At 41.5% G+C, this 24,489-nt stretch overlaps 1 protein-coding gene across 3 annotated transcripts in view; it reads left to right on the top strand.

The window, feature by feature from the left end:
- The window catches only part of LRRC7 (leucine rich repeat containing 7), a 572,907-nt gene that overhangs the window by 495,843 nt on the left and 52,575 nt on the right, over window positions 1-24,489 (top strand). For 2 of the 3 annotated variants that reach the window (XM_056814946.1, XM_056814947.1), the window contains exon 22: window positions 8,157-8,276. In XM_056814946.1, the coding sequence (XP_056670924.1) occupies window positions 8,157-8,276 (120 nt within the window). Of the gene's footprint in view, window positions 1-1,591; window positions 1,742-8,156; window positions 8,277-24,489 lie in introns of all 3 variants that reach the window. The other variant, XM_056814945.1, reaches the window with a different exon arrangement.

Here is a 24,489-nt window from a genome sequence, read left to right as displayed (position 1 = left end):
AGCAGATTGGGAGAGTCCCTGCATATTAGCAGAGAGCAGCTTCCATGTTCATTGGAGTTCCACGCAACTTTGACATGCAGGATGATGACTTCCAAAGAGGGGCTTTTCAGAATGAGCACTTCAAGATCATACGGATATTGAGAGGAACGTTTTAGTAAGAAAACTGGAGAGAAGGACTAAACCTGACTGTAACTAAATGAGAAAATCGTTTACCGTGGCCACCCCTCTGCTTGGAGAGTTAAGGTCCCTGGGGGTCAGGAAAGAAGGTCCAGGGATGCTCTCTCATCCGGGCTCTTCTGGGGCCTTGGACAAGCCATGGTTCCCCTCTTGGGGCTTCGGCTCTGAGGAGTGGAGGAGTCTTCTGGCCCCACTTCTTTGATTGCACGTGCTCACAAAAGCCCATCCTTGCTACTCTATGGCCAGGGCTGTTTCCTGCATTTCAAATGCTTGGAATGAAGGTAGATTTACTCTTTAAAATCGAGCCCTTTGCAAGCCCCATTTCTCATTTCCTGAATATTTGCAGGAGTAGATTTTGCCGTAGCATATTCATTTGGAGATAAATCACTTTAACAACTCAATGAGTCAGAGTCCCCCCATTGAGAAAAATAGTTCGCTTTGTCTATTTCCATGTCAGTTCATATAATTTTAGGGGGGGGGATTGGAAAGATGTGGGGCCACTAGTGGCGAGAAGGGCTCTAGCAATCAGGTGACCATCCGACATTAATTTCTTCTGTGGCTGCCGATAAGTCACTTAGTGCTAATGGATCTCATCTTCCTCAGATATCTAAGGATGGAGCTAAGTAATATCTGAGCCTCCCAGTGTTAGAGTTCCCTGAAAGTTCCACTTGACTTGGCACACTTTCCGTGGATCCATTTACCTTATTGCAAAAGAGAGGACAAAGAAAGGCTGTGTCCACTCCTGAGTCATTTGGCTATTTAATTTAATCAAAGATTCAGTCAGTTGAACTGACTTTTTTGTACCAATTGTTTGGGTGAACCACCAATTGGTTTTTTGCCCTTCCTTGTATGCCTCTTCTTGCCACATCATAGTTACCTATTGAATGTTTGTTGACTGACTAACCAACTTATTGGGTCTCCAAGCCCTGAGAGAATTGTGACTGTTCATCTCATCTTGTCAGATTTTCTTATTTAAATCACAATTCTAAAGTGGAGTTTTCAAACTATTTTTAGGATAGTTTCATTATTGCGAGGTCTCTAGTGTTATTTGTAAGTGAGAAAATGGGGGTTTCCCTGGGGTTGGAATTTGTTCATTGAGCGCATTGGACCACAGATGGGCACCAGTGGGTCCGAATGGCTGCTGGCCCGATGTCCAAAAGATGATGGGGCTCCCTTGACGGCGGTCAGCCAGCGTCCAACAGAATGGGTCTCGTTCGCTTTGTGTCTTCGCTGTAGTGTTAGCCGGTATCCATTCTGTGTATGACTAACACTGTGGTGCTTCTGTCTAATCTGGTGCATGTATGGAGGAATAACCAGCCGAAAACGTGCACTTCGAGAACTTAGACATGTTTGTGTATAACGTGTTGCTGAGCATGTGTCCACTCCCTGTCACGTGATTGTTTCCTCTACCCAGAATGCTGCTTACAAACACGCCACAGTTAACCTTGGCATGCTGCACTCTGGAGGGTTCTCGGCCGTGCATGCAGAGAGAAGCATGACTTTAAACTTGCAGACTAAGTCTCAGTTTGAGAGCCACACACACCACCAGCTACCTCTGCAGCATGTAAGTATGCACCGGCCTCGACGGCCCGCGTCTCCAAAGCTCGCTAATGTTATTTGTTCCCTCACGTTCTCGACTCGTCACGGCACCTCGTGCTTCCTCGGTGCGCCTCCACCGTCCAAAGAGCAGAGGCGCCCGGCTCACAGCCTTGCTCTTTGGACTGGACGGCTCATGTGGCTGTGTGTGTTGCTTTTCTTTTCCTTTATTTTTGAGACAGAGTTTTAGCTTTTGTTGATGATGCATTCTGGGAACCAAACTGGAATTAAAATGGTGTATTCAGTTAATTATTTTACGTCAGGCCTGGAAAATATGTGCCCAACGTCACCTGGGACTTGATGGGAAAGGCACTGTCAGGACGCCCAAGCTCTGCTTCCAGCCTTGCCCCTTCCCAGCCCTGTGACCTTGGCCATGTCACTTCTCCCTCAGAACCCTGCCAGCGGGGATTGGACCACATAACCTCTAGGATCCCTTCTGGATGCCACATGAGCAGATCTGGCCCAGGGTAGGAAATTCTTCCTGATAATTAGTGTTTTCCCAGCAGGGAGAGATTTTCCTTTGAGGGACGGGTTCCTCCTGACTTAAGGTCTCCAGGTGGAATCAGAAAGACCAGCCCCAAAGAGCCCTTCGGAGGAAATGCCTCTTCCGGCACAGGGTGGATTCAGGGGCCAACAATGGGCTTCCCAAAGTGAGATCTGGAAGGTCTCTGAAATTTCTCTCCTTTTGTCGCCCCTCAAAATATGTCCCTAGCAAGCCTCTCTCCCACGGAGAGGTCAAGAACTTTACACCCTAAGGTGCAGCCCACCATTCTCTGGGCTTTCGTTTGGTGTTCTACAAAGCGACAACTGAGGGTCCCGTGAATTATACACCTAAAAGATGTCTCCTATCTGAAGTGATGGAGACCCAGGAGAGTTGAGGGCCTCTTCAGGTAGCTGGTAGGACACAGTCCTGGCCCCCAAGAGGTGCCTTCAAAAGTGGCCTTCACTTAAAACGCAGGAATAGAGACTGGCTTAAACTGCCCCCGAGTCATCTTCAGCATCTCCATTAACAGAAGCAGGGGACCATGTAGAAGGAAGGAGCAGGGAGGCCCAGAGTGGGGAAGGATGTGCAGAGAGAGAAGTCTGGGTCCCACACAAACATGGCTTGGGATAACCCTCCCCCAAATCCCCTCCTGGGATTAGAATCCATGATCCATTCAAATCTGTTCACCTTCCCCATTAGTTCACTCCTGAACCATTCATCTATCCCACTGTGCATTCCCTGAGTGCCCAGGAACTCCCTTCCCTGCCAGAAACCCTCCCAGGATAGGCCACAGGACTGGGAAGCCGGCTTTCTGTGGCGAGAGCACAAACCGGATCGCTTAGTCCACAGCTGAGTAATCAGAAGACCTTTGCCTTGTTTTACCAAAATGTCTCTACATCAGAAGCAAATGCTATCAGCCTCTACGTCACTGAGTTTGCAAATGGTGTGTCCATAGCGTCCCTGAAGCTTCCTGATGTAGCTTAATCACCAAAACAAAGCAGTAACCACTGGGAGAGCCTTGCTCAGCAGACCTGGCCTTCAGCTCTGCAGAGAAGTTCTCAAGTCTTCATTTGACACACGTTCTCCCAAGTTCCTTTAAAAGCATTTTTGATTATTAAGCAAAATGGGTCAGTTTCCTTGTGTTCATTAAAATGCACCGACTTTGTGCACCTGCCACATTGTTTATACAGCACACGCGTGTGGAGGAAAATGAAGGTTCTGTTACACAGCTCGCACGTGGCAAAGTTCTTCACTGACTTTTCTTAGCTCAAAGTGCTCTCAGCTCTTTTCTGCATAAAAAGCTGCTAAATAATTTTTAATTATTTAATAATTTTATTTCTTTTATTTTTATGTTTCTTTTTATTTATATTTATTTCTTTTTGTTTATTATATTTATTTAAATATAAATTTAAATAAATATTATTTATTATATTTATATGATTTTATTATTATTTAAATTATTTCTAATTTTTTTTCATCTAACTGGATCCACGCAGACCCTCCCTATTGGAAAGATTGCAGCAGTGACACATAACATGTGGGTTGACTCACGCCATAATGCTGTGGCATAGCTCTGTCCTGTAGAGATTCTGCCCTATTTATTACTGACTCGCTATCTTTCGTGAAGAACTTTCCTACCTTTCTAGTTAGGAAGATGGCGTTTAGCCAGTTTGTCTGAACGAATCCTAGTGGTCTAAAGCTGAACGGCCAAGAGGAGCACGGGCACCGAGGAGAGAGCCGAGAGAGGCAACTTCCCCCATCACTGGTGAAAGGCTAACTTTGACCAGACTGGGACGTAGAAGAGGAGCTCCAATTTGAACTTTGCCATCATCAGTTAGATCGGCCATGACAGCGGGACATTTCAGAGTTGAATTTTAGCCAGTTTCTTCTAGAACGTTAGACAACCTCAATTATTTTCCAGGGGGCTCAATCCAAATCCTATTCCAGGAGCCATTAAAGTAGGTCGTACAAACCTTGTGCTCCAAAATGATGCCTTCTTATCAAGTTATCCATCATTTAGATGTTCCCTCAATCAAACTGGCCTTCCCTTTTGTTTGAACCATTAAAGTATTGGTCCCAAGGCAAAAGAGCAGGAAGGGCTAGGCAACTGGGTTTAAGTGATTTGCCCAGGGTCATACAGTAGGGAAGTGCCTGAGGTCAGATTTGAACCCAAGACCTCCCATCTCTAGACCTGGATCCCAATCCACTGAATTACCTAGCTGCCCCTAGCCTTCTCTTAATTATTTTGAAAGGACGATGTTGGTTTTCTTCATACTTCCAATTCCAGGGTTCGGTCTTGATACACCTGACCATTTATTTCTTCTTTCATATTTCATTGATTTTATTCGGTTGAGAAAATAAATCTCACTTCATTTTAGACATCCAGACCGAATGCTGGCTGTAGAGTCCTACCGTATAATTGTGCCTGCCATCTCTGCCTGGCTTTAGGGTTCCCCCTAAGTACAAATGCACAAAGGCAGCTCGGTCTGCTCAAACCCATTGGGTCTATTTGGCCGTTTGCCATTTTCCAATTACTTCATCGATTTTCACAACTTTCAGATGTGCCTCCCGGCTTCCTAGCTAGCCTTTACACGTGTGCAGATTTCATTTAGAGGCAATTCAGCAAGCCTGGCTCAAATGTTGGCCTTTTCTACGTAGCTGGTCACACTGAGTGTGGCAAATAAGCTTCAGAGCTCTCCTCTCGGGAGTGCCACGACTTTCGAGTTTGCTGGAGTCGCTTTGGCTTTCCTTGAAAACCTGTAACAACTGTGACTCCCTCTCCCAAATGCAGCCACCTTCTTGGAACTGATGGGAGAGGTCACTGCCGGAGGACTCCTTTTATTTGGGTTTTCAGCAAAAGAATCTTTCCAATGGGCCCGACTATGAGCCTCTCACTCCGTCCTAGAAAGAGAGGAGAAGGCGCATTAAAGATGTGATGCTAGTTGGGAATTTAGAAGTCCAAAGAGGGGTCTGGAGCAGCATGGGCTTAGAACGGTTCCTCTTTCATCCTTTTTTCCCTTTAAAGGGATTTTGGCATTGGGTGCTAAGTGTATGGGTGCAACGTCCATGCAGCCAAAGCAAAGAAAAGTAGGAACATAATTAGTGCAGTAATTAGAGGGAGGGAGGAAGCCCCCCAGGGAGGAGGATCAGAAAGGGGAGGTACCTCCTGGAATTAGTCAGGCAGTTTTAGAAAGGGCTGTGTACGCTATACTACCTAGCCAAAAGGACAGCTGCATTAGCTCTATCTTCCAGACAGAGACCAAAACAAAAAAACGTTGAAGAGGGAAGTCTTGACCACCGTGACTCAAGGTATCCAGGGTGCACCAAGTCCCATAAGCCTTAGGTGCTGTTTATACGTTCTGCTCCAAGACATCTGGGACAGCCTGTACTTGAACTGCTTAGTTCTGTGGTTCTTGAGCAGCTCCCTAGGGTTTGCCTAGCTGAATCGTGTGGCTTTGTACAGTTGCATCTAGGAAAAGAACTCAGTCCAGAAGTAGACCAGAAACTGAAATGATGAGAAGGGAGTTCAGATGAGCCCTGTGATCTGCAGGCAAATCTGTAACGGAGAGAAGTCAGGGCTGGGGCGGTTTCAAGCCAGCTAAGCATAAGCATTGGGCTAACTAAGAGCATTTCTTCTTTCTTTCATTAAATATAGTTGTGGGGTTTGAATGCCTTTTAGATGGGTTTATCAAAGAAATATGGAATAGGACAGAAGCACTGAGTGAAGAGTCTCGAATCGTTTCATTCATTGCTTCATTAGTGTTTACGAGTATTCATTTCACTGATAAATGGGCAAAATATATGGAGGCAAAATGCTTGGAAACAAAATGTTACTCCTCAATGTCAGAGAAATTGCTCAGACTGAGAATAAAAAAATGAGCCATCCACATTTCAAATGGAGATTAGCAAAATTAATTATTATAATTAAAATAAATTATTTGTATATTATAAAATAATACAAATTGATTATTATTAAATTAACAATTTCATTAAAATAATTAAAATTAATCTGTTATGATCCTTTTAGAAATAGATCAGGCCAGGGGCAGCTGGGTGGCTCAGTGGATGGAGAGCCAGACCCAGAGATGGGAGGTCCTGGGTTCAAATCTGGCCTCAGACAGTTGCCAACTATGTGACCCTGGGCAAGTCACTTAACCCCCATTGCCTAGTCCTTACCACTCGTATGCTTAAGAACCAATACATAGTAGTGAAATGGCCCTCTCCAACATATACTGGCTATTTAGCTTCTTAGGGACCCAGGCAACTCTTTAATATAAATTCAGGGCCAGTTGGGTGACTCAGTAGATTGAGAGCCAAGCCTAGAGACAGGAGGTCTTGAGTTCAAATGTGGCTCCAGATACTTCCTGGCTATGTGACCCTGGGCAAGTCTAGCTAGCCCTTACACTCTTCTGCCTTGGAACCAATATACAATATTGATTCTAAAACAGATGGTAAAGGGTTTGGTTTTTTAAATGACCATAAATTGCACAGAATTACTGATCTGTATTTCTAGAGAGAGTTTACTATCTGGGAGTTCCTAATCTAGATTAGAGGATTAGTTTGTGTGTTTAAGAGAGACAAACAGAGAGAGAGAGAGAGAGAGAGAGAGAGAGAGAGAGAGAGAGAGAGAGAGAGAGAGAGAGACAGAGACAGAGACAGAGACAGAGAGAGACAGAGACAGAGACAGAGACAGAGACACAGAGACAGAGACAGAGAGACAGAGAGAGGGAGAGAGACAGAGAGAGGGAGGGAGAGAGGGAGAGAGAGACAGAGAGAGAGAGAGAGAGAGAGAGAGAGAGAGAGAGAGAGAGACAGAGACAGAGAGAGAGAGAGAGAGAGAGAGAGAGAGAGAGAGAGACGGAGAGAGAGAAAATTATCTCACTTTTCTCCTTTTTAAGATTAGAAACAGTTCAGTATATCTAGTACTGCAAGAGAGAAGGCAGAAAATCCTCTTTCCAAGACTGTCTTCTGTGCACGTCTCTCAGTCTTGTGTATCGCTGCCGGTTCCCTTCCTTCTGGATGTGGCTTTTGGAAACACGCAAAGAACTGGCTGAGGGTAAAGTGGGGAGGCAGGAGCGAGATCCCTGCTGTACCCACTGAAATATCATTAGGCCATTGACCATTCTAAGAGCAAAGGATCAGACTAGGACCAAATTCTTATGAATGGGTCACACTTTAACGAACAGAAATGTGATGTGATTTCTACAGACTAATTCACAAACTTTGCATCCAATCAGTGTTTATGATCTGTTTCACGTGGTTTCAGTAGCATAACATTCTCATTCTAGTCTTGAAAACCGCTTTGCTCTCATCCTTGAAGCAATGCCAATGGCCCAGGCCGCTACATCTTACCAGTGTGAGTGCTGACACTGTCTCAGTAGAGTGCCACATAGGAGACTCCTAAACGACGTACTCAGTGTGGGCACAGCCTGGACTAATTTGTCATAGCTTAGCTGCTGGGCAGTCGTGGACGATGGTAAGACGTTTGCTACATGACATAAAGTTTGGATTTCTTGCTGTCCGTATAAGATGATGCTTTTTAAAGGAGCTCATTTTCAATACTGGTTTTCTTCCGTGTTATCACTTTTGATTAGTTTTGCTGTGGATATTGTTGGATTTATGTACTATGAATAACGATCGTAATTTTACCAAAAACGTTCAGGAAACAGCCCAAATCAGTGGTTTGCGTTGAAATGTGTATTCAGCCCTGCCACCAAAAGGCGGTGATTTGACAGTCCTCAGCCAGCAAATAGTCTCTAATCCTGTTTCAGATTCAGGATGAATATCGTTCCGCAGTTAAACAAAAATTCATTTTGCCATAACCATTAGGCACTCGTATCAAAAAAGTATTTAAACTTCTGTTCCATCCATTAAGACTGCCATACCGTTTTTACAATAGACCCCGTCCCAGCAAAGCAACATTCTAGACAATGGACAAGAAGATGTATCTCCCAGTGGCCAATGGAACCCCTATCCACTTGGGAGGCGGGATGTACCTCCGGACACGATTACTAAAAAGGTAATCTATTCCATTGATAACGGAGAGCCTGGACCCTTGTGCACTTCATTGTAATGTCTGGTCTGTCCCGTATGCCTTGATATCACTTCTGCCTTTATAAGAAATATTTGTGAAATGTTGCCCAGCCAAAGGAAGCACAAACAAAGGAATCCTTTTTTAAGATAGCAAAAGGCACTAATACCAAATTTTCAGTATTCATCATGAGTTTTGTTCTTTAATGACACCTCACAGCATCACTGTACAACTCAACTTGTAAACACAGTCCCCAAAATCACCCCAGAGGCTTGAGAGTGTGTATACCTGACCGCCCTTCAGCCGCTTCCAGCCATGGGGGACCAGTTGGATTGGGATGCTAGCCCAATCCCTTGTTATCTCAAGTGCCCACCTCCAAGAAAACATGGCGGCATGGATTAGAGCCAGGCACTTTGATCAGCCCCCACCCCCCACCCCCCACCCCCCGCTCCAGCTGGGATGGTACACTGGAAATTAGAAGCTGAAGAGACTTTTGAGTGAGAGGGTGCTAGTTAGCCACTCAAGGCCACTCCCAAGGCAGGGTTAGCAGATACAGAAGCTATTTTTACAGAAGACTGTGGGAAGATTCATACACAGAAGATGGTCATATTTGCCAGAGCAAGTTTCAAAGTCAGCATTTCCACAGTGACATCTCTTGATTCTATCACATTATCTAAAGTTGGATCTGTGTCCAAGAATGTTGTACCTGGAGTCGGGAGACCTGCTTCCCCCATCCCTGCTTATATCCCTACAGGAAAAGAGTCCCCCAATCTTTAGTTTGCTCTTCTATAAGAAGGGCATGATTAGATGGTCATCACCTGCTTAAGAGGGGTATAGAGAAGAAAATCCTTTGTAGGCATTAAAGTAGAGAATAGTGTTAGATAGAAGAAGTGATGGTAGTAGTAGTGGTGGTGGTGGTAGTAGTAAGTGGTAGTAGCAATAATAGTAATAGGGATCATGGTGGTGGTAGTAGTAGTGGTGAGAGTAGTAGCAATAGTATGGAAGTGGAAGTGGTGGTAGTAATGGTAGTAGTAATGGTAGTGATAGTAGTAGTAATAGTAATGGTGTGGTGATGGAGAGAGGTGGTGGTAGGAATGGTGGTGATAGTGGTAGTAATAGTAATGGTGTGGTGATGGGGTTTAATGGAGGGATGATGGTAGTGATGATAGAAATAGTAGTAATAGTATTGGTAGTAATAGTAATAGTGGTGGTAATAGTAGTAGTGGTGGTGGTGATGGGGTTTAATGGAGGGGGTTGATGGTAGTGATGATAGAAATAGTGGTGATAGTATTGGTTGATAATAATAGTAGTGGTGGTGATAGTAGTAGTGGTAATGGTAGTAGTAGTCATAGTGGTGATGGTGCTAGAAGTAGGAGGAGTGGTGCTGGTAGTAATAATAATAACAATGATGGTGGTGGTGGTAGTGGTGGTAGCAGTAGTAGTAATAGTAATAGTGATAGTTATGATAGTAGTGGTAGAGGTCCACTTGAAGTTTGCAAAATAACCCATGGAACCAATCTACTCCTATCACCCCGTCCTTTCAATAATAATAATAATAATAATAATATGACAGGTCCTATTTCAGAAGAAGTATATACAGTTTTTATTAAATAGGATAATGAAAATATGATCATATTATTATATGAAACCAACCTATTCTCCACAGTAAGCACTGAGAGATCCAGTGATTTTTCCATTGGACAATACTGCATCACTTTCATATTTTTAAAGAATTCCTTAGTAATGGTGGTAGTAGTACAAGTTGTAATGGTAGTGGTGGTGGTAATAATATTTGAGTTTTGTTTACATAAAAGGTAAATGATCCCTTTTATACTTGTAAAGATGGCAAAAAGTAGAATTCTTTAGAGATCTTCACTGTCCTATGCACTTAAAGTTTGCAAAATAACCCATGGATCCAATCTACTACTATCACCCCACCCTTTCAAAAATAAGAATGTGATGGGCCCTGTTTTGGGGGGAGGGTACCCAGTTTTTATTAAATAGGATACTGAAAAATATTTGTCACAACTAGAAGTTTAAATATTGTCATATTATTATATGAGACAACCTCTTCTCCATGGTAGACTCTGGGGGTAGTGGAAGATACAGTGATTTTTTTCCATTGGACAACACTGCATCACTTTAATATTTTTAAAAGAATTCAATTCTTAAATTTATATCTGTAAAATTTCCCCTTTTTACCAAAGCAGTATAGTGAGGCTTCACAAAGTTTAATCTATTAAGAATGAAAACACCCCAGAAAAACTCTAATTGTATATTTCCAGATAATGTTTAGGCATTTCTGGTCTAATATTTCAGATCTAATATTCTAAATCGGCTTTCAGTTCTTTCTCTTTTGTCATTTAAATTATAATTTTAAAGTGTGTTTACTCTTCAGCTGGCCTTTTTCTAAGTATTGCTATCAAATATAAACATAAATGCATAAAACATAACTGTAACGTGATAAAAAGTCTTTCCAAATCCAGTGTTATAGCCACAGTGTTTTATGGCTATTAAAAGTTTACACTAAAATTGCCTTATCAGCTTAAATCCTAATGTCTTGTGTTTAACATATTTATATCTAAATTTAATTTGTTTCTATTATTGACATAAAAATTCTATTATCTAAATGTGGTTTGTTTAGTTGGTTATTTTTGGAAATGTGAAAATTGAGGCCCAGATTGGTTATCCCAAAGTCAAGAAACTCATTAAACATGGAGCCAAGAGTAGATCCCTTTCAAGCTGACCTAAGCCATTCTTCCCATTGTGTTACAAGGTTTGTCTAAATAACTGAGAATAGTGATATTAGGAGGTTCACAGTGGTTAGCAAGCTCTCTCCTGCTGCTTTCCAAATCAATGATGAAGAGTTGAAGGATGCTTTTAGTCAAAGACCCCCTTCCTCCATCAGTCCATCTCTTCCTACTCTCCATCCAATTCAGTCCTACACATCCCAAATTCCTATCCTATCTTGTCCTGCCTTCCCACTGTCCCCTAAAGGGCTTTGTTCCATTGTTAACACACCACCCTTCATGATTGGCTTTCCTTTTCTCATTCCTGCCATCCTCTTCTTCCCCAGGTGTCAGAAGAGAGCCAACTCTCTCTGGTTGGGAGAGCTTCTTCTGCCATGCCCCTGACACACTGAGTCAAGGAGAAGACAGTAGGTAGTGAAGTATAGGTTATGAGGATTCAGGTTTCTCTGGAGTTTACAATCTGTATGATTTGGGGGAAGTCACTTCTTTTAGTCTCATTTTCCTTCTCAGTAAAATAAGGGGTTAAACTAGATGGCCTCAGGGAGCTGGCTACTAGCCAACTCAAAATCTATGAACTGATCATTTGATGTATCATGAATCATGCGCCAACTCTATGCATGGATATATCATAGAGCTCCATCCTTGGTCCTCTTCTTTCTCTGCCCTCTTGGTAAACATTATCATCTCTATGGCAGCTAGAGGGTACTACAGTACTTAGGGCACTGGACCCAGAGTTGGGAAGACCTGATTTCAGATCAGATCTCAGATGCTTACTAATAGCATAACTCTGGGAAAGTAATTTAAGCTCTGTCTGCCTTAGTTTCTTCATCTGTAAAATCCACATAATAACACTTCTCTTATAGGGTTGTTATGAGGATCAAATGAGACAATATTTGAAAAGTAGTACCTGGCACATAGTTGGTGCCCAATAAATGCTTGATCCCTTCCCTTTCCCATCTCTACACAGATGACCCCCCAGATCTATAAATCAGTACTCATCTCCCTACTGAGCTCCATGCCTACATGACCAACTATCTGATGGACATTGCCACCTGAATTTCCCATAGCTATCTCAAACTTACCATATACAAAATAGAATGTGTCATCTTTCCTTCTTCCAAACATCTGCTTTCTATTAAGGGTACTACCATCATTCCAGTCACATCCTAACTCTTTACCCACCCTCACTGCTATATCCAATCACTGGCCAAGCCTTGCTGATTCTACCAACACAGCATCTCTCCTACCCACCCCTTTTCTCCATTGCTCTAGCTACCAACCTACTGTACTTCATCACCTTTTGCCTAGGCTACTGCAATGTCTAATGGGTCTTCTTGCCTTCAGCATCTCCCTTAGTCAGTCCATATAGCTACCCAAGTTTGGTCCTGATATTTTCAAGTCATGACATCTGCTTTCTATTAAGGGTCCTACCATCATTCCAGTCACCCAGACTGTCAACTTTTGAGTCATCCTAAGTCTTTACCCACCCTCACTGCCATATCCAGGCTCAAAAAGTTTCAGTGACTCCCTGTTGTCTCAAGGATAAAAATGCAAGATCCTGACTGGGGCGTTTAAACTCTTCACCATCTGGCTCCATCTTATCTTTCCAGACAATTTCATGCTATTCCTTCTCTACATTCTAGCCAAAGTAATCTATTTGCTGTTCTACTTATAAGACATTCCATCTCCTACCTCCCTGTGATCTCTCTTTGCCTTTACCTCTTGGAACACCTAGCTCCCTTCAATAACTAGCTCACGTTTATTCCTACATGAAGCCCTTCCTGACCTATCAGGTGTTAGCCAAAATTATTTTATATTCATTTCCTATGTGATTTGTATCAACTTATCTGTAAATATGCTATCTTTTACCCAACCAGTAGACCATAAATTCTTTGGGGGTAGGAATTGTTTCATATTTGCTTTGGAATCTCTTTGACCTAGCATTAAATTTGACACATAATTGGTGTTATATAAATGTTTGTTCAGTGGAATTGAATTACTTGAACCTTAAGAGTCTATGATGCTTGCTTTCTTACTCAAGCAATTGAGTGTGTTATTTCTGGATTATTTGGGGCCTACATGATTTCAATTATTTTAAATTGGAGAATAAATTGCTTTCCCTATTCCAAGTCAATCCATTAATTCGTTTGCAAGTCCCACTAAGCCCCAACTTCTAGATGGGAAAACCAGTGTATTTGGCTTATAGGATATATAACTATAATACTCATGAAAACTCAAAACTACTCATGAATATTATAATTAAGAAGGGAATTAGTACTGGGAACAGCCCTAAATAACATCATAATGAAATTTGCTATATTTTAAGAGATAAGAAATGACTAGTACACTATGTGTAGTTTTATTTCCAAATCAATTGTCTGAAGTCTGGCCTTCAACTCCTTGGAGTAAAGTATGAGGGAAAAGAATCAACATCCAAATTAGAAGAAAAGATGAGATGAGAAAAAAATGGAATTGAATTAAAACTATTCCAACTTCGCCTATTTAAACAAGCTTATTGCTCCTCCCCCTTCTCCAAAAAAAAATGGGAAATAGATAAAGGAATAGATATTAACTCTATCATCATTTCCTAAAGAAGTTTAACCATTGTAAAGTAACCCCAACAAGGAGACCAGAAAAGTCCAGTCTGCCTCAGCCAGCATACATACAGCCAAGGCAAGGGATCCTTATTTGCAAAATCCGATGAATGAAGTTGGTTGAAGATTGTGAACATTAGCTCCTCATGAAATATTACATTGTATAAGGAACAATGAGTTTGCAGAAAGTTTGGGATCCTTTCAAACCAGTTCTTTCTAAGAATGAATGTAGAAAGAAGAAACTGCCAGGCTTAGAATGGAAATGGGCTTTCAGCTTTTCCATAATACACTATTGCTTCCACTGGTGACAGCAGAGGTGTTATTTGTGGACATCACAGGTCCCAACATGATGACTGAAGAATTAAAAATGATACATAAGAAAACAAAAATGGAAAGAGAAGCTGGTATAGACAAAATACACAAGAATACTTGATCTGTGCAAAAATAGAGATCATTTTGTTTGAAAAACTTATAATTAATACCAAATGAGTCATAAAACAAGGAGTGATGTGCTTGACAGAGGTTTTTGACAGTATCACAGATAGTGCTCAGTGTGATTTCCTATGGATGGCGATGTCCTCCAGATGAAGAAGATAACCATAACAATGATTAAAATAACAACTGACATTCATATAAGACTTCAAGATTTAAAAAGAACTTTACCTACATTATTGAATTTGAGCCTTTCAAGATCCCTGTGAGGCAGCCACAGCAGGTATTATTATCCCAACTTTTACAGTGGAGGGAATCGAGCCTCAGCGAAATTAAATGACTTGCTCATAATCCCACAGCAAGAGATGAGATTTGAACCTAGATCTATTGAGCTGGTCCATCTCTGACATGAAAGTTTATCTCTTTAGAACTAGAATCTTTCTGGTAATACTCCATGGCTGCCAGTCAGGGAATACCACAGTCTCCCAAGAATCAAATTTTCAAGTCACTCAAGAAGCTTAAATATGTTGCATCATGAATAAAGAAGAGCATAAGAGATAACATCTAAAGGGTAAATCCCTGAATTAAAAAAGAGATGGATCACAAAACAGAGACAGAACATATGCTGTACTTTCACCCCAGTAACATTGGGAAAGCTAAAGGAAGGCTGCCCACTCCCACCATCCCCCCCCCCCCAGTGAAGGATTGATGGAAAGATACAGACAGAGTCATGGCTGGAGATGCTGAGATCCATGTCATTGGATGCAGAACCATCTCCAAGCCAGTGAAATATTAGAGAAGGCTAATGACAACTAACACAGTATCATATTCCCTTTCTGTTTGCTTGAGAGAGACAGCCAGGCACAATGGATAGAAAGTTGATCTGGGGGCCAGGAAGATCTAGTTCAAGTTCTCTCTCTGACATATATTGATTATGTGATCTGGGGCAACATCTAATCTCTCAGTCCTCTAGGTGACTCTTTCATAATAACTTCTAAGTTGCAAAGAACCTGCTGACCTCCATTGAAAGAAGCGTTTCCTAGCCTGGAAGTTCCCCAAACTAATGAAATAGCAATTCCAGCCTGTCCCTGTCCAGATCTGATTGCTTTAAGGGCCACGTGTGAATGGGATGTCTCTACACGAGGCCCGTGGGCTCATTAGCTTTAACAGCCAAAAGGGTTTGTGCACCCATCTTTCAAGCCACGTTAGATTCCTCCATTTCCTGAACCCGTGACCTGAATCCATTCCTAGCCCTCCCTTGAGTCAGCATTTCTTCAACCTGAAAGGGAACTCTTTTAAATATTCTTCCTCCTACCTCATTGGATAGGGATCTGTTCATTACTCCAGACCCCAATGCTTCCACTTGTGCCTGACTACTACTGGATTACAAGCTTGTAAATAAAGATGTTTCATTTGACATCTCAAAGTATGGAATAACTTAGAAAATAAACATTCAAACTTTAATTTTATTACAGTAAATAATTAGAAAGTTAATATTCACTGATCAGCAAACTAAGAAACAATGTTAGTTTGACTTAGTGTGAGTCATATTTTTATGAGAACGTTTTGATCATTTTATTATCTTTAATGTGACTTGCAATGATTCACCCCTTTGATGATATGAGATGCCCATGTGCTGACAAGAGTTTGGGGACAGCCTTGAATGAAAGACGTGAGTTTCATCAGTTACAAAGTACTTTTTTCTCTAATTATCAGAACTTCAGTCTTTATATTGTGATACTCTTGGTTAGCAGTTGCTTCTGATTGCTCTTCTCAGTGTTCTTTCAACTTGAAAAAGCTTAGAATGAGTTGTGAAGGAATCAAAAACAATTCCTCTACCGACCAAATGCCTCCAAAAGTTTTTGCTTGATTTTTATTATTATTATTATTAGGCTGTTTTACAAAAATAACTTTTCAGTTCTTGTTCCTCTTTTCCATTTTGAATGCAAATTCCTGTGAAACTAGTCTTGTTTCATTGTGGTCTCAAATGATCCTGGAAATGCTGGACTTCTCCACACCAACAGTGATTGAACTGTGCTCTTTACGAGCTACATTTGGGGCATGGGGGAAGGCTTCCTGCAGAAGTTGGGGTTTTAGTTCAGACTTAAAGGAAGCTTTTTGTAGATGGCGTTTCCTTAAAAGGAATTTCCTTCACCAAGGAAATCACAAGTCCAGATAAGAGAAAGATTTAGATGTAGCTATCCATTTTATATATGCTCTCTGTCCATCTGAGAGAGAGAGAGACAGAGGGACAGAGAGAGAGACAGACAGACAGAGGGGGGAGGGAGGGAAGGAGGGAGAGAGACAGACAGAGAGAGACAGACAGACAGACAGGGAAAGAGACCGAGAGAGGGAGGGAGAGAGAGAGACAGAGAGAGAGAGACAGAGAGAGAGAGACAGAGAGAGAGAGAGAGAGACAGAGAGAGAGAGAGACAGAGAGACAGAGAGAGAGAGAGACAGAGAGAGGGGGGAGGGAGGGAAGGAGGGAGAGAGATAGACAGACAGACAGACAGACAGGGAAAGAGACAGAGAGAGGGAGGGAGAGAGAGACAGAGACAGAGAGAGAGAGACAGAGACAGAGACAGAGAGAAATGTATAGACATAGACATACACACAGTATAAGCAAGACATGAGTTGCTAAAGTTCCAATTTTTTATTTAAAAGCCTAGTTTTTGTCTTCAAAGAACTTACATTCTTTGGGGGTTAGGAGTAAGATTTGACACATACACAGATAAGAATATTTCAGAATTGATTGAAAAGGTAGAAAAGGTGAACAAAATGCCCTAGAAACATTTTATAGACTAGAGAAGGCTTTGGGGTGGAAACTCAGTAATCAGGGAAAGCTTCACCGAGGCTTTGGCACCTTAACCAATCCTGGAAAGAGGAGAAAATTAGAACCTGAAAAGTGGAGATGGAAAGGGAGAACCTTTCGGATGACAAGGGGAGTATGGATTGAATTCCTTATTAAGACTCCTCTGAATTCTCTTCTCGTCCAAGTCTCTCTCCTAGCTCATTATTTTGCTTGTTCTCACCGTGGAGCATTACTGATTTAAAATAGATTTCCTGGATGGGTTCCAGTGAAAGTTCAGGTTTAATGAGAGAAATATCAGTCATTGCTTTCCTTGAGAAAAAATATACAATTTTAGTGATAGGCTAAACTTAATAAATAAATCGATGAAGTGTAAAAAACTAGCATAGAAACAATTTAGGGTCTTTAGTCATCTGAAGCCCCGGCATCATTACACTTAAGGGGCCACTGAAGGCCTGTCTCCCCTCTTTAACAGAACAGTTGGAAAATTGGGGCTAATTGATCTGATTTGCTTTTCCAAGAATGTAAATGTCGCTGTGGCTTCTTTCTGTAATTTTGCGTGGTCTGCCCTAGAGTATAGTTTATATTAGGCAAATAAGACTAATTTTATCCAAGTAGAATTAAAACTTCCCCAAAGACATAAATTATTGACCTGAGAGATAGAAGACTTTTATGCAACTAGAATTAAAACCCTCTCAACGGGCATGAATTAGTGGTCTAAAATAGGTCACATGGAACGTATAGGTTTAGAAAGGGCATGATAGCTGCCCTGAAGGATTTAAATAGCTGTCCTGGTGGAGAAGGGATTGGACTGGTTTTGCTTACTCCCAAAGGTCGAGCCTACATGAAATGGGCAGAAGCTGCAGAGAAGCAGGTTTAAGCTCAATGTAAAGGAAAAGCTTTCCAATAATTAAAGCTGTACAAAAATTTAATGAAGCAACTCTGGAAGTAGTGAGTCTCCTATCACTGTAAATCAGGAGCTAATGGGATGGCCAGTCTATCAATAAATATTTATTAAGTCTCAGACACTGTATTAAGTTCTGGGGATACAGATAAGAAAAAGGACAATCCCAGTCTTCACAGAACTTACAGTGTAATGAGAGGGGGGCAGCTGGGTGTCTCGGTGGATTGAAAGGTCCTGGATTCAAATCTGACCTCGGACACTTCCTAGCTGTGTGACTCTGGGCAAGTCACTTAACCCTTACCATTCATCTGTCTTAGAACCAATACTTAGTATTGGTTCTAAGACAGAAGGTAAGGGTTTTTTTTTTAATGTAACAACAATAGAAGACAAAAGGAGGTTGAAAAGAGGAAGGAAAAGAAAGAAAGGTACTCAGGGGCAGTAGTGATAGAAGTGGGAGGAGGACATGATTGAATCCAGTCCAAAAGAGCAGGTGGTGGGAAATTAAAAGATAGTTCACCTAGGAGCCTTGGTTTAATGGAGGCTTTGGAAAGAGAGTTTTGCTCCACCCTCCAGCCCTCCAGTCAGAGAAGAGGAGATCAATGAGTTATAAGTACAAAAGCTGATGCATTCTTGAAGAATGGCTCTCCTAATGATAAGATTTCTGGGCCATGATGAAATCTGAGCCAAAGAAGTGGAGCCAGTGGGAAAGAATATTACCAGGGTTGTCATAGAGAGAATTCATATTCAAATGGAGGTTAGATTTTTGAGTTCTGAGGTTCCTCCCAATTTTTGAGATTTCCTGTAACAAGGAACCTGACATCGGTTGCAATGCACAGCTTGTCATATGCATTCCAGTGATAGAAAAGAATATGGAGAAAATAAGAAGAAACTCAGAAAATCAAAGCTTTCTAATTAATTATAACAGAGAAAGGAAGGAAGGCAGGAAGGAAAGAAGGCAGGAAGGAAGGAAGGAAGCAAGCAAGCAAGCAAGCAAACAAGCAAACAAGCAAGGAAAGAAAGAAGGAAGGAAGGAAGGAAGGAAGGAAGGAAGGAAGGAAGGAAGGAAGGAAGGAAGGAAGGAAGGAAGGAAGGAAGGAAGGAAGGGAGGGAGGAAGGGAGGGAGGGAGGGAGGAAGGAAGGAAGGAAGGAAGGAAGGAAGGAAGGAAGGAAGGAAGGAAGGAAGCAAGCAAACAAGCAAACAAGCAAGGAAAGAAAGAAGGAAGGAAGCAAGCAAGGAAGGAAGGAAGCAAGGAAGGAAGGAAGGGAGGGAGGGAGGAAGGGAGGGAGGAAGGAAGGAAGGAAGGAAGGAAGGAAGGAAGGAAGCAAGGAAGGAAGCAAGGAAGGAAGCAAGGAAGGAAGCAAGGAAGCAAGGAAAGAAAGAAGGAAGGAAGGTAGGCAGGAAGGGAGAAAGACTTGAAATGGCTATTCTGAAACAGATGACCACTGCCCCCTAGAAAAGTGAGATATCTATTGATATTCATACTTCCTGCTTTTTGGAAGACTCCTAAAAAGAAAAAAAGAAAAAATCCTTACAGACAAATACTTGATCCAAAGAGTCAAATGGTCTGTGTTCAGACAGAGTCCTTTAGTGTCTGTCTATCCTCAGGGAGAGTGGCCCATGGCGTTTCCAATGAAGAGATTATGTTCTTTGAAACCTACCTCTTTTCAATCTGAGTCCCAGGGTCTTAGCCAGGTAAGGAAGAAAGGCAATGAATGTCAAACGTATGCTTTTGTTGGTGCCTGCCAGTATTTCCATCACAGGATGAATTAAAAGCTTAAGCATCAGGACAAGCCCTAATTTTAGCTTTCATTCATTATCCATTCTCTCCCAGTGATCCTTCCATTACTCTTGATGATTTTCCACTTCGGCACTGCCTCCTTCAGTGAATACACAGCACTCAGCACTTCATCCTAGGCATTTTCTAGTGTCTAAGATAGAATTACATGTCCGCTCATTATAGGGAGCAAGTGCTCTATGGGACCACAGAAGAAGAGGACAAGGAAATGAAGACTTCCTCAAAGAGTTGAAAATTGATCTGAGGGAGCCGTGCAGGAAAGGGAAGGGACTGAAAGAGAATCTAGGCTGAGGGAGAAGGAATATCAGGCATGGAGGCAAGAATACACAGGGCCCATCTAGAGGCCAATGAATGAGGAGTCTTATCTCAAATGCAATGTCTCTTATATTTGTCCCACTTCCTTCTCTCAATCTCAGACCTTCAGGATGGCTTAGCTGACCTCTAGCAGTAGCTGCCTTCTTTTTGGTTTGTAAAGCAGACTGTCAGAGTTCTGATTCTCTTCTCTCTCCAAGTTCAGTGCATCCTCCTACATGCTGGGTCAGCATAACTAGCATCCAACTATAGCATCTCCTTGTTCAAGATCCTTTGATAATCGTCTATTACACACTAAGTGAAATCCAAACTTTAGCCAAGATGGAATTCAAAACACATCAAAGTTGGGCTACCTTTCGAGCATTATCTCTTAATCCTCTCCACAGACTGTATACTATGGTCAAACCCTCCAGGCTCCCAGCATGACCCTTACATCACTATCTCTATTTGCCCATTTGTTCATGCTGCCCTGTTCCCTCTGCAGTCTGCTCATTAACATCCTTCAGGCCCAAGCTCAAATGGCATCTCCTTCATGTAAATCTCTCTGATCCCTCCAGCTAGAAGTCTCTTCCTCCTCTGAAAAACTTTCTTCTTTTCCTTTTTGCACTTATAAGCTGTCTGTATGCATGCCACATCTCCCTGCCCTATTAGAATGTGAATATTTGAGGGGTCAAGGTCAAGATCTCACTCATCTTTGTATTCCCCTTCTTACCATCAATATTTGTTGATTTATTAATGAATGAATAAATGAGTGGTAGGAAATGGGTTTGAATGCCAAATGAGCTTGGATGTCCATTCCCTCGCTGCAAAAGATAACAACCCTCTAACCCTCTGCTCAGACTTAAAGAATTTGGTAAATGTAAGTTATTATGTTGTTGTTGAGTCTTTAAGTTCTATTGGACCCTTCATGACCCATTTGGGGGTTTTCTTGGCCTTCATGATGGAGTAGCCAATTCCTTCTCCAGCTCATTTTACAGATAAGGAACTGAGGCAAACAAGGTTAAGTAACTTGCCTGAAGTCAGAGCTAGTAAGTGTCTGAGGCCAGATTTGAACTCAAGAAGATGAGTATTCTTGATTCCAAGCCCAGTCCTCTATCTACTGTGCTACTCAGAGGCAGGAGGGGGGAAAGATCTTCCTTTTCCCTGTATGGTCAAGCTGTTCCCCTCTACAAATTTATGTAAGCCTAATCTCTTCACAAGTTGAAAAATCAAACTTTATACCACAAATTCTGAGATGTATATGATAAAACAATATATAATGATATCTGACATGATTGCTAGTGCTTAGATAGAGATAGGAGTTTTTCAATGTGCTTTACACTATATTGGTTCTCATAAGAAACTCCCTCAAAGAAAGTGCCAAAGCATTAAAAATTTAATTCTAGTATTCAATAATTTCCTTTGCCTTCTGGCTTTGGAAGATTTGCAGTATCATTGGCATGAAGATGATCTCTACTAATGTGACCATGACGCCATCACACCCTCCTCCTCTGCAATTCCTGCCTACATTTTCCTTTAGATCTTGGACAGGAGGTGGCATTTCATGATTCATAGCTATAGAACATCAAGAGGAAAATACCGATAATAAAGTGCACTCTTGAAATCTTCTTGTATCCTCACTCTCAGTCATCCCTAGCAATTGAGTATCCTCAGCAGATTTGACAAGCACTCCATCAACCTAGTCAAAAATAAATATTTCCAACAGCACAAGGTCAGAAACAGACCCCTGGGCTACTACACTAGAGACTTCCTTCCAAATGGAAATTGATCCATTAATGCCTGCCCTTTGTGTATGACCATTGGGCCAACTGTGAAATAACTGAATGAGAACTTCATCTAGCCAATGACATTTCTGTCCACAAGAAGAAGATACGGCTTTATCAGTGTTTAGTTAATGTCTGTTAAATGCATCACAACCTTCTTCTATAGACTATAGAATACTTAAAGAAGTAGCAAAGTCCTCAGTGTCTCCTGATTTTCCAGCCTAGTAACGGCAACCAAGAAGGAAATGCATGGAGCCTGATGTGATCTTTTCTATTTTTTAAGTGATTTTATTGATATTTTGTATTTACATTACATTCATTTCCAGGTACATGTTTCTTCCACTCCCCCCCCCCAACTGAGTAATTGCATATAAGAAAAATTGTTATGAAGTTCAGCAAAACTAACCAATATAAAGACCCTGTCTGGCAATCTGTGCATTGTTGCAGATCCATAGTGCCCTGTCGCTGCAGTGAAGTCAAGGGAGGTACCTTTTCTGTATTCTTCTCTTGGACCAAATCTGCCCCGCATGATCACATAGAGTTTCAGTTTTTGTTCTTTGCATTTACATAGTTGTAGTCATCTATGGCACAGTAGATAGAGTACTGGGTCTGAAGTCAAGAAGATTCATCTTCTTGAGCTCAAATCTAGCCTCAAATATTTACTAGCTAAGTGACCCTGGGCAAGTCACTTCAGCCTATTTCCCTCAGTGCCTCATCTGTAAGATGATTTGGAGGAGGAAATGGTAAATTCTTGAGGATCTCTGCCAAGAAAACTACAGACAGGCAATGAGTTGTTCGATACAACTGAAATAGCTGAACAACAATTCCATGCATTTCCTTGGTTCTTGGACTCTGAAAGAAGTCATAAAAGTCTTCCAATGCTTCTCTGAATTCTTTATTTTTTTTATTTCTTACAGCAGTTATATACTATATATATATGTATATATAAATATATATATATATATATACATATCTCCTACATTACATTGGGCATAGTGCTGGTACCAATTCATTTGATTGACAAGCCTTCAGGCAAACACATTATTACTAGCCCTTATTAGGCATACTATTTTATTGCCAATAATAATAATAACTGGAGTTTACATAGCATCCCAAAGTAACAAAGCATTTTATAGACATTATCTCATTTTAGTCTTATGTCATAATAATCTTATTGCTTCTAAGGCATTAAAACCATTTTGCAGATGAGGTTCAGCAAGATTAAGCCACTTTTCTGTGGTTGTCCAGCTAATGGTTATTGGAGAAGAGATTTAAATCTAGATTTCTCGACATTTTTTCCCATGATGCCTCTCCACAAGTCCATCAAGATTGGTACATTTTGAGCTATGGTTCCAACACCTAAATCCATCATCATCTAATATCTTTTTAACCAGTCTCCCTTCTCTTTGGACCCGTATGTTTGATTGGCAGTAGATATGCATACCATCTGTTCTCCAATGGTCTTCAGCTGTTGATTTTGGGGGTCTATTTTTGCCTAGGACTTCATGAGCCTCAGGAATACTTTATAGCTGTCTTCTCATAACATCATTTGCTCTAAGTGAATTACAAAAAGTCAAAATCTTTTTTTTAATTGCTAAGCATTAAACGCAATGGAATTGGATCTTTTCTATCTTGAGTCAATTTAGTGACTCTAGGAAAGTGAAAATCACCGATGAAATGCTACCACTTCTCTTCCTATGTTGTCTTCCAGGAAACAGGCCCTGTCTACCCACCCACCCCCAAGAACATAAAAAGGCTTTATCGATGAGAAGCCAAATGTATAGGTGGGCAGGGGCTCATGGCAGCACCTTCTATCTTCTTGCAAACACGTTGCTCAAGATCTTTCCCAATTTCTTTGGTAATATTAGTTCCTGAGTTCTTTTAAATTGGGGAAAAGCTTTCAGATTATTTCTTCTACAAATGTTTGTTCAGATCCAGTTGTTCTCCCATCAGAAAGCAGCCATTGCTTCGTCCTTGGACATCTTGCTAAAGAAGTGGTGCTGATGTTGCAGTGCCATAGTGATGTGGCGGTGATGTAGAAGTGGTGCTAACCTTTCATTATCCAATATATATTGAGTGAGGGCTGCGTCCAAGGGGATCCAAAGGCGCAAACTGTACAGATCTCTGCCCTCAAGCAACTTACTCTCTAGCAGTCAGGGGAAGGAGGAGGCAGCATGTACCTAAATCAATACTACTCAAGTTGAGAGTGATGGGACAAAGGAGAGACACAGAGAGTGTTTGGAGAATAGCATCCTCTCTGGATGGTATGGAAGAAGTAGAAAAAGAGCCAAGGCTTAAAGGAAATCAAGAATTCTGGAAGGCAAATGAGTTCCAGGCATGGGGCCAGCCTGTGAAAATAGACAAAGGGGATACAGGAAATAGCCAATCATGTACATTGGCTAGAACATGGAGAGCTTGAGGGTAAATAGTATAAAACACGGTGGAAAAAATAAGTAGGGCCATAAGTGACAGACTAATGAGTTTATATTTTATCCTATAGGTAATAAGGATCCCCAAAAGCTTTTGAGCAGTGACATGGCTAAAGTTATGTCTTCAGAAGATTATTTTGCCCACATTGTGAAGAATGGCTCACAAAGTCATGAGAATGAAGACAACTAGACCAAATCAGTGATTCATTTCTCTTCCTTAATAGTTTGCAGGTCCCCTTGTAGCCTAACTACTGCTGCCTTTGGTGTGCCTTGTCCTGGGTTCAAGTCTGGCCTCAGACACGTCCTAGATATATGAGCCTGAGCAAATCCCTTAACCCTCATTGCCTCACCCTTCTCACTCTTCACACTTGGAACCAATGCACAGTATTGATTCTAAGATAGAAGGTGAGGG

Source organism: Monodelphis domestica, chromosome 2 (assembly GCF_027887165.1).
Source record: "Monodelphis domestica isolate mMonDom1 chromosome 2, mMonDom1.pri, whole genome shotgun sequence".
Classification (NCBI taxonomy): Eukaryota; Metazoa; Chordata; class Mammalia; order Didelphimorphia; family Didelphidae; genus Monodelphis; species Monodelphis domestica.
Note: the sequence above shows the minus strand (reverse complement) of the source record. Positions and strands in the feature narration are given on the sequence as shown.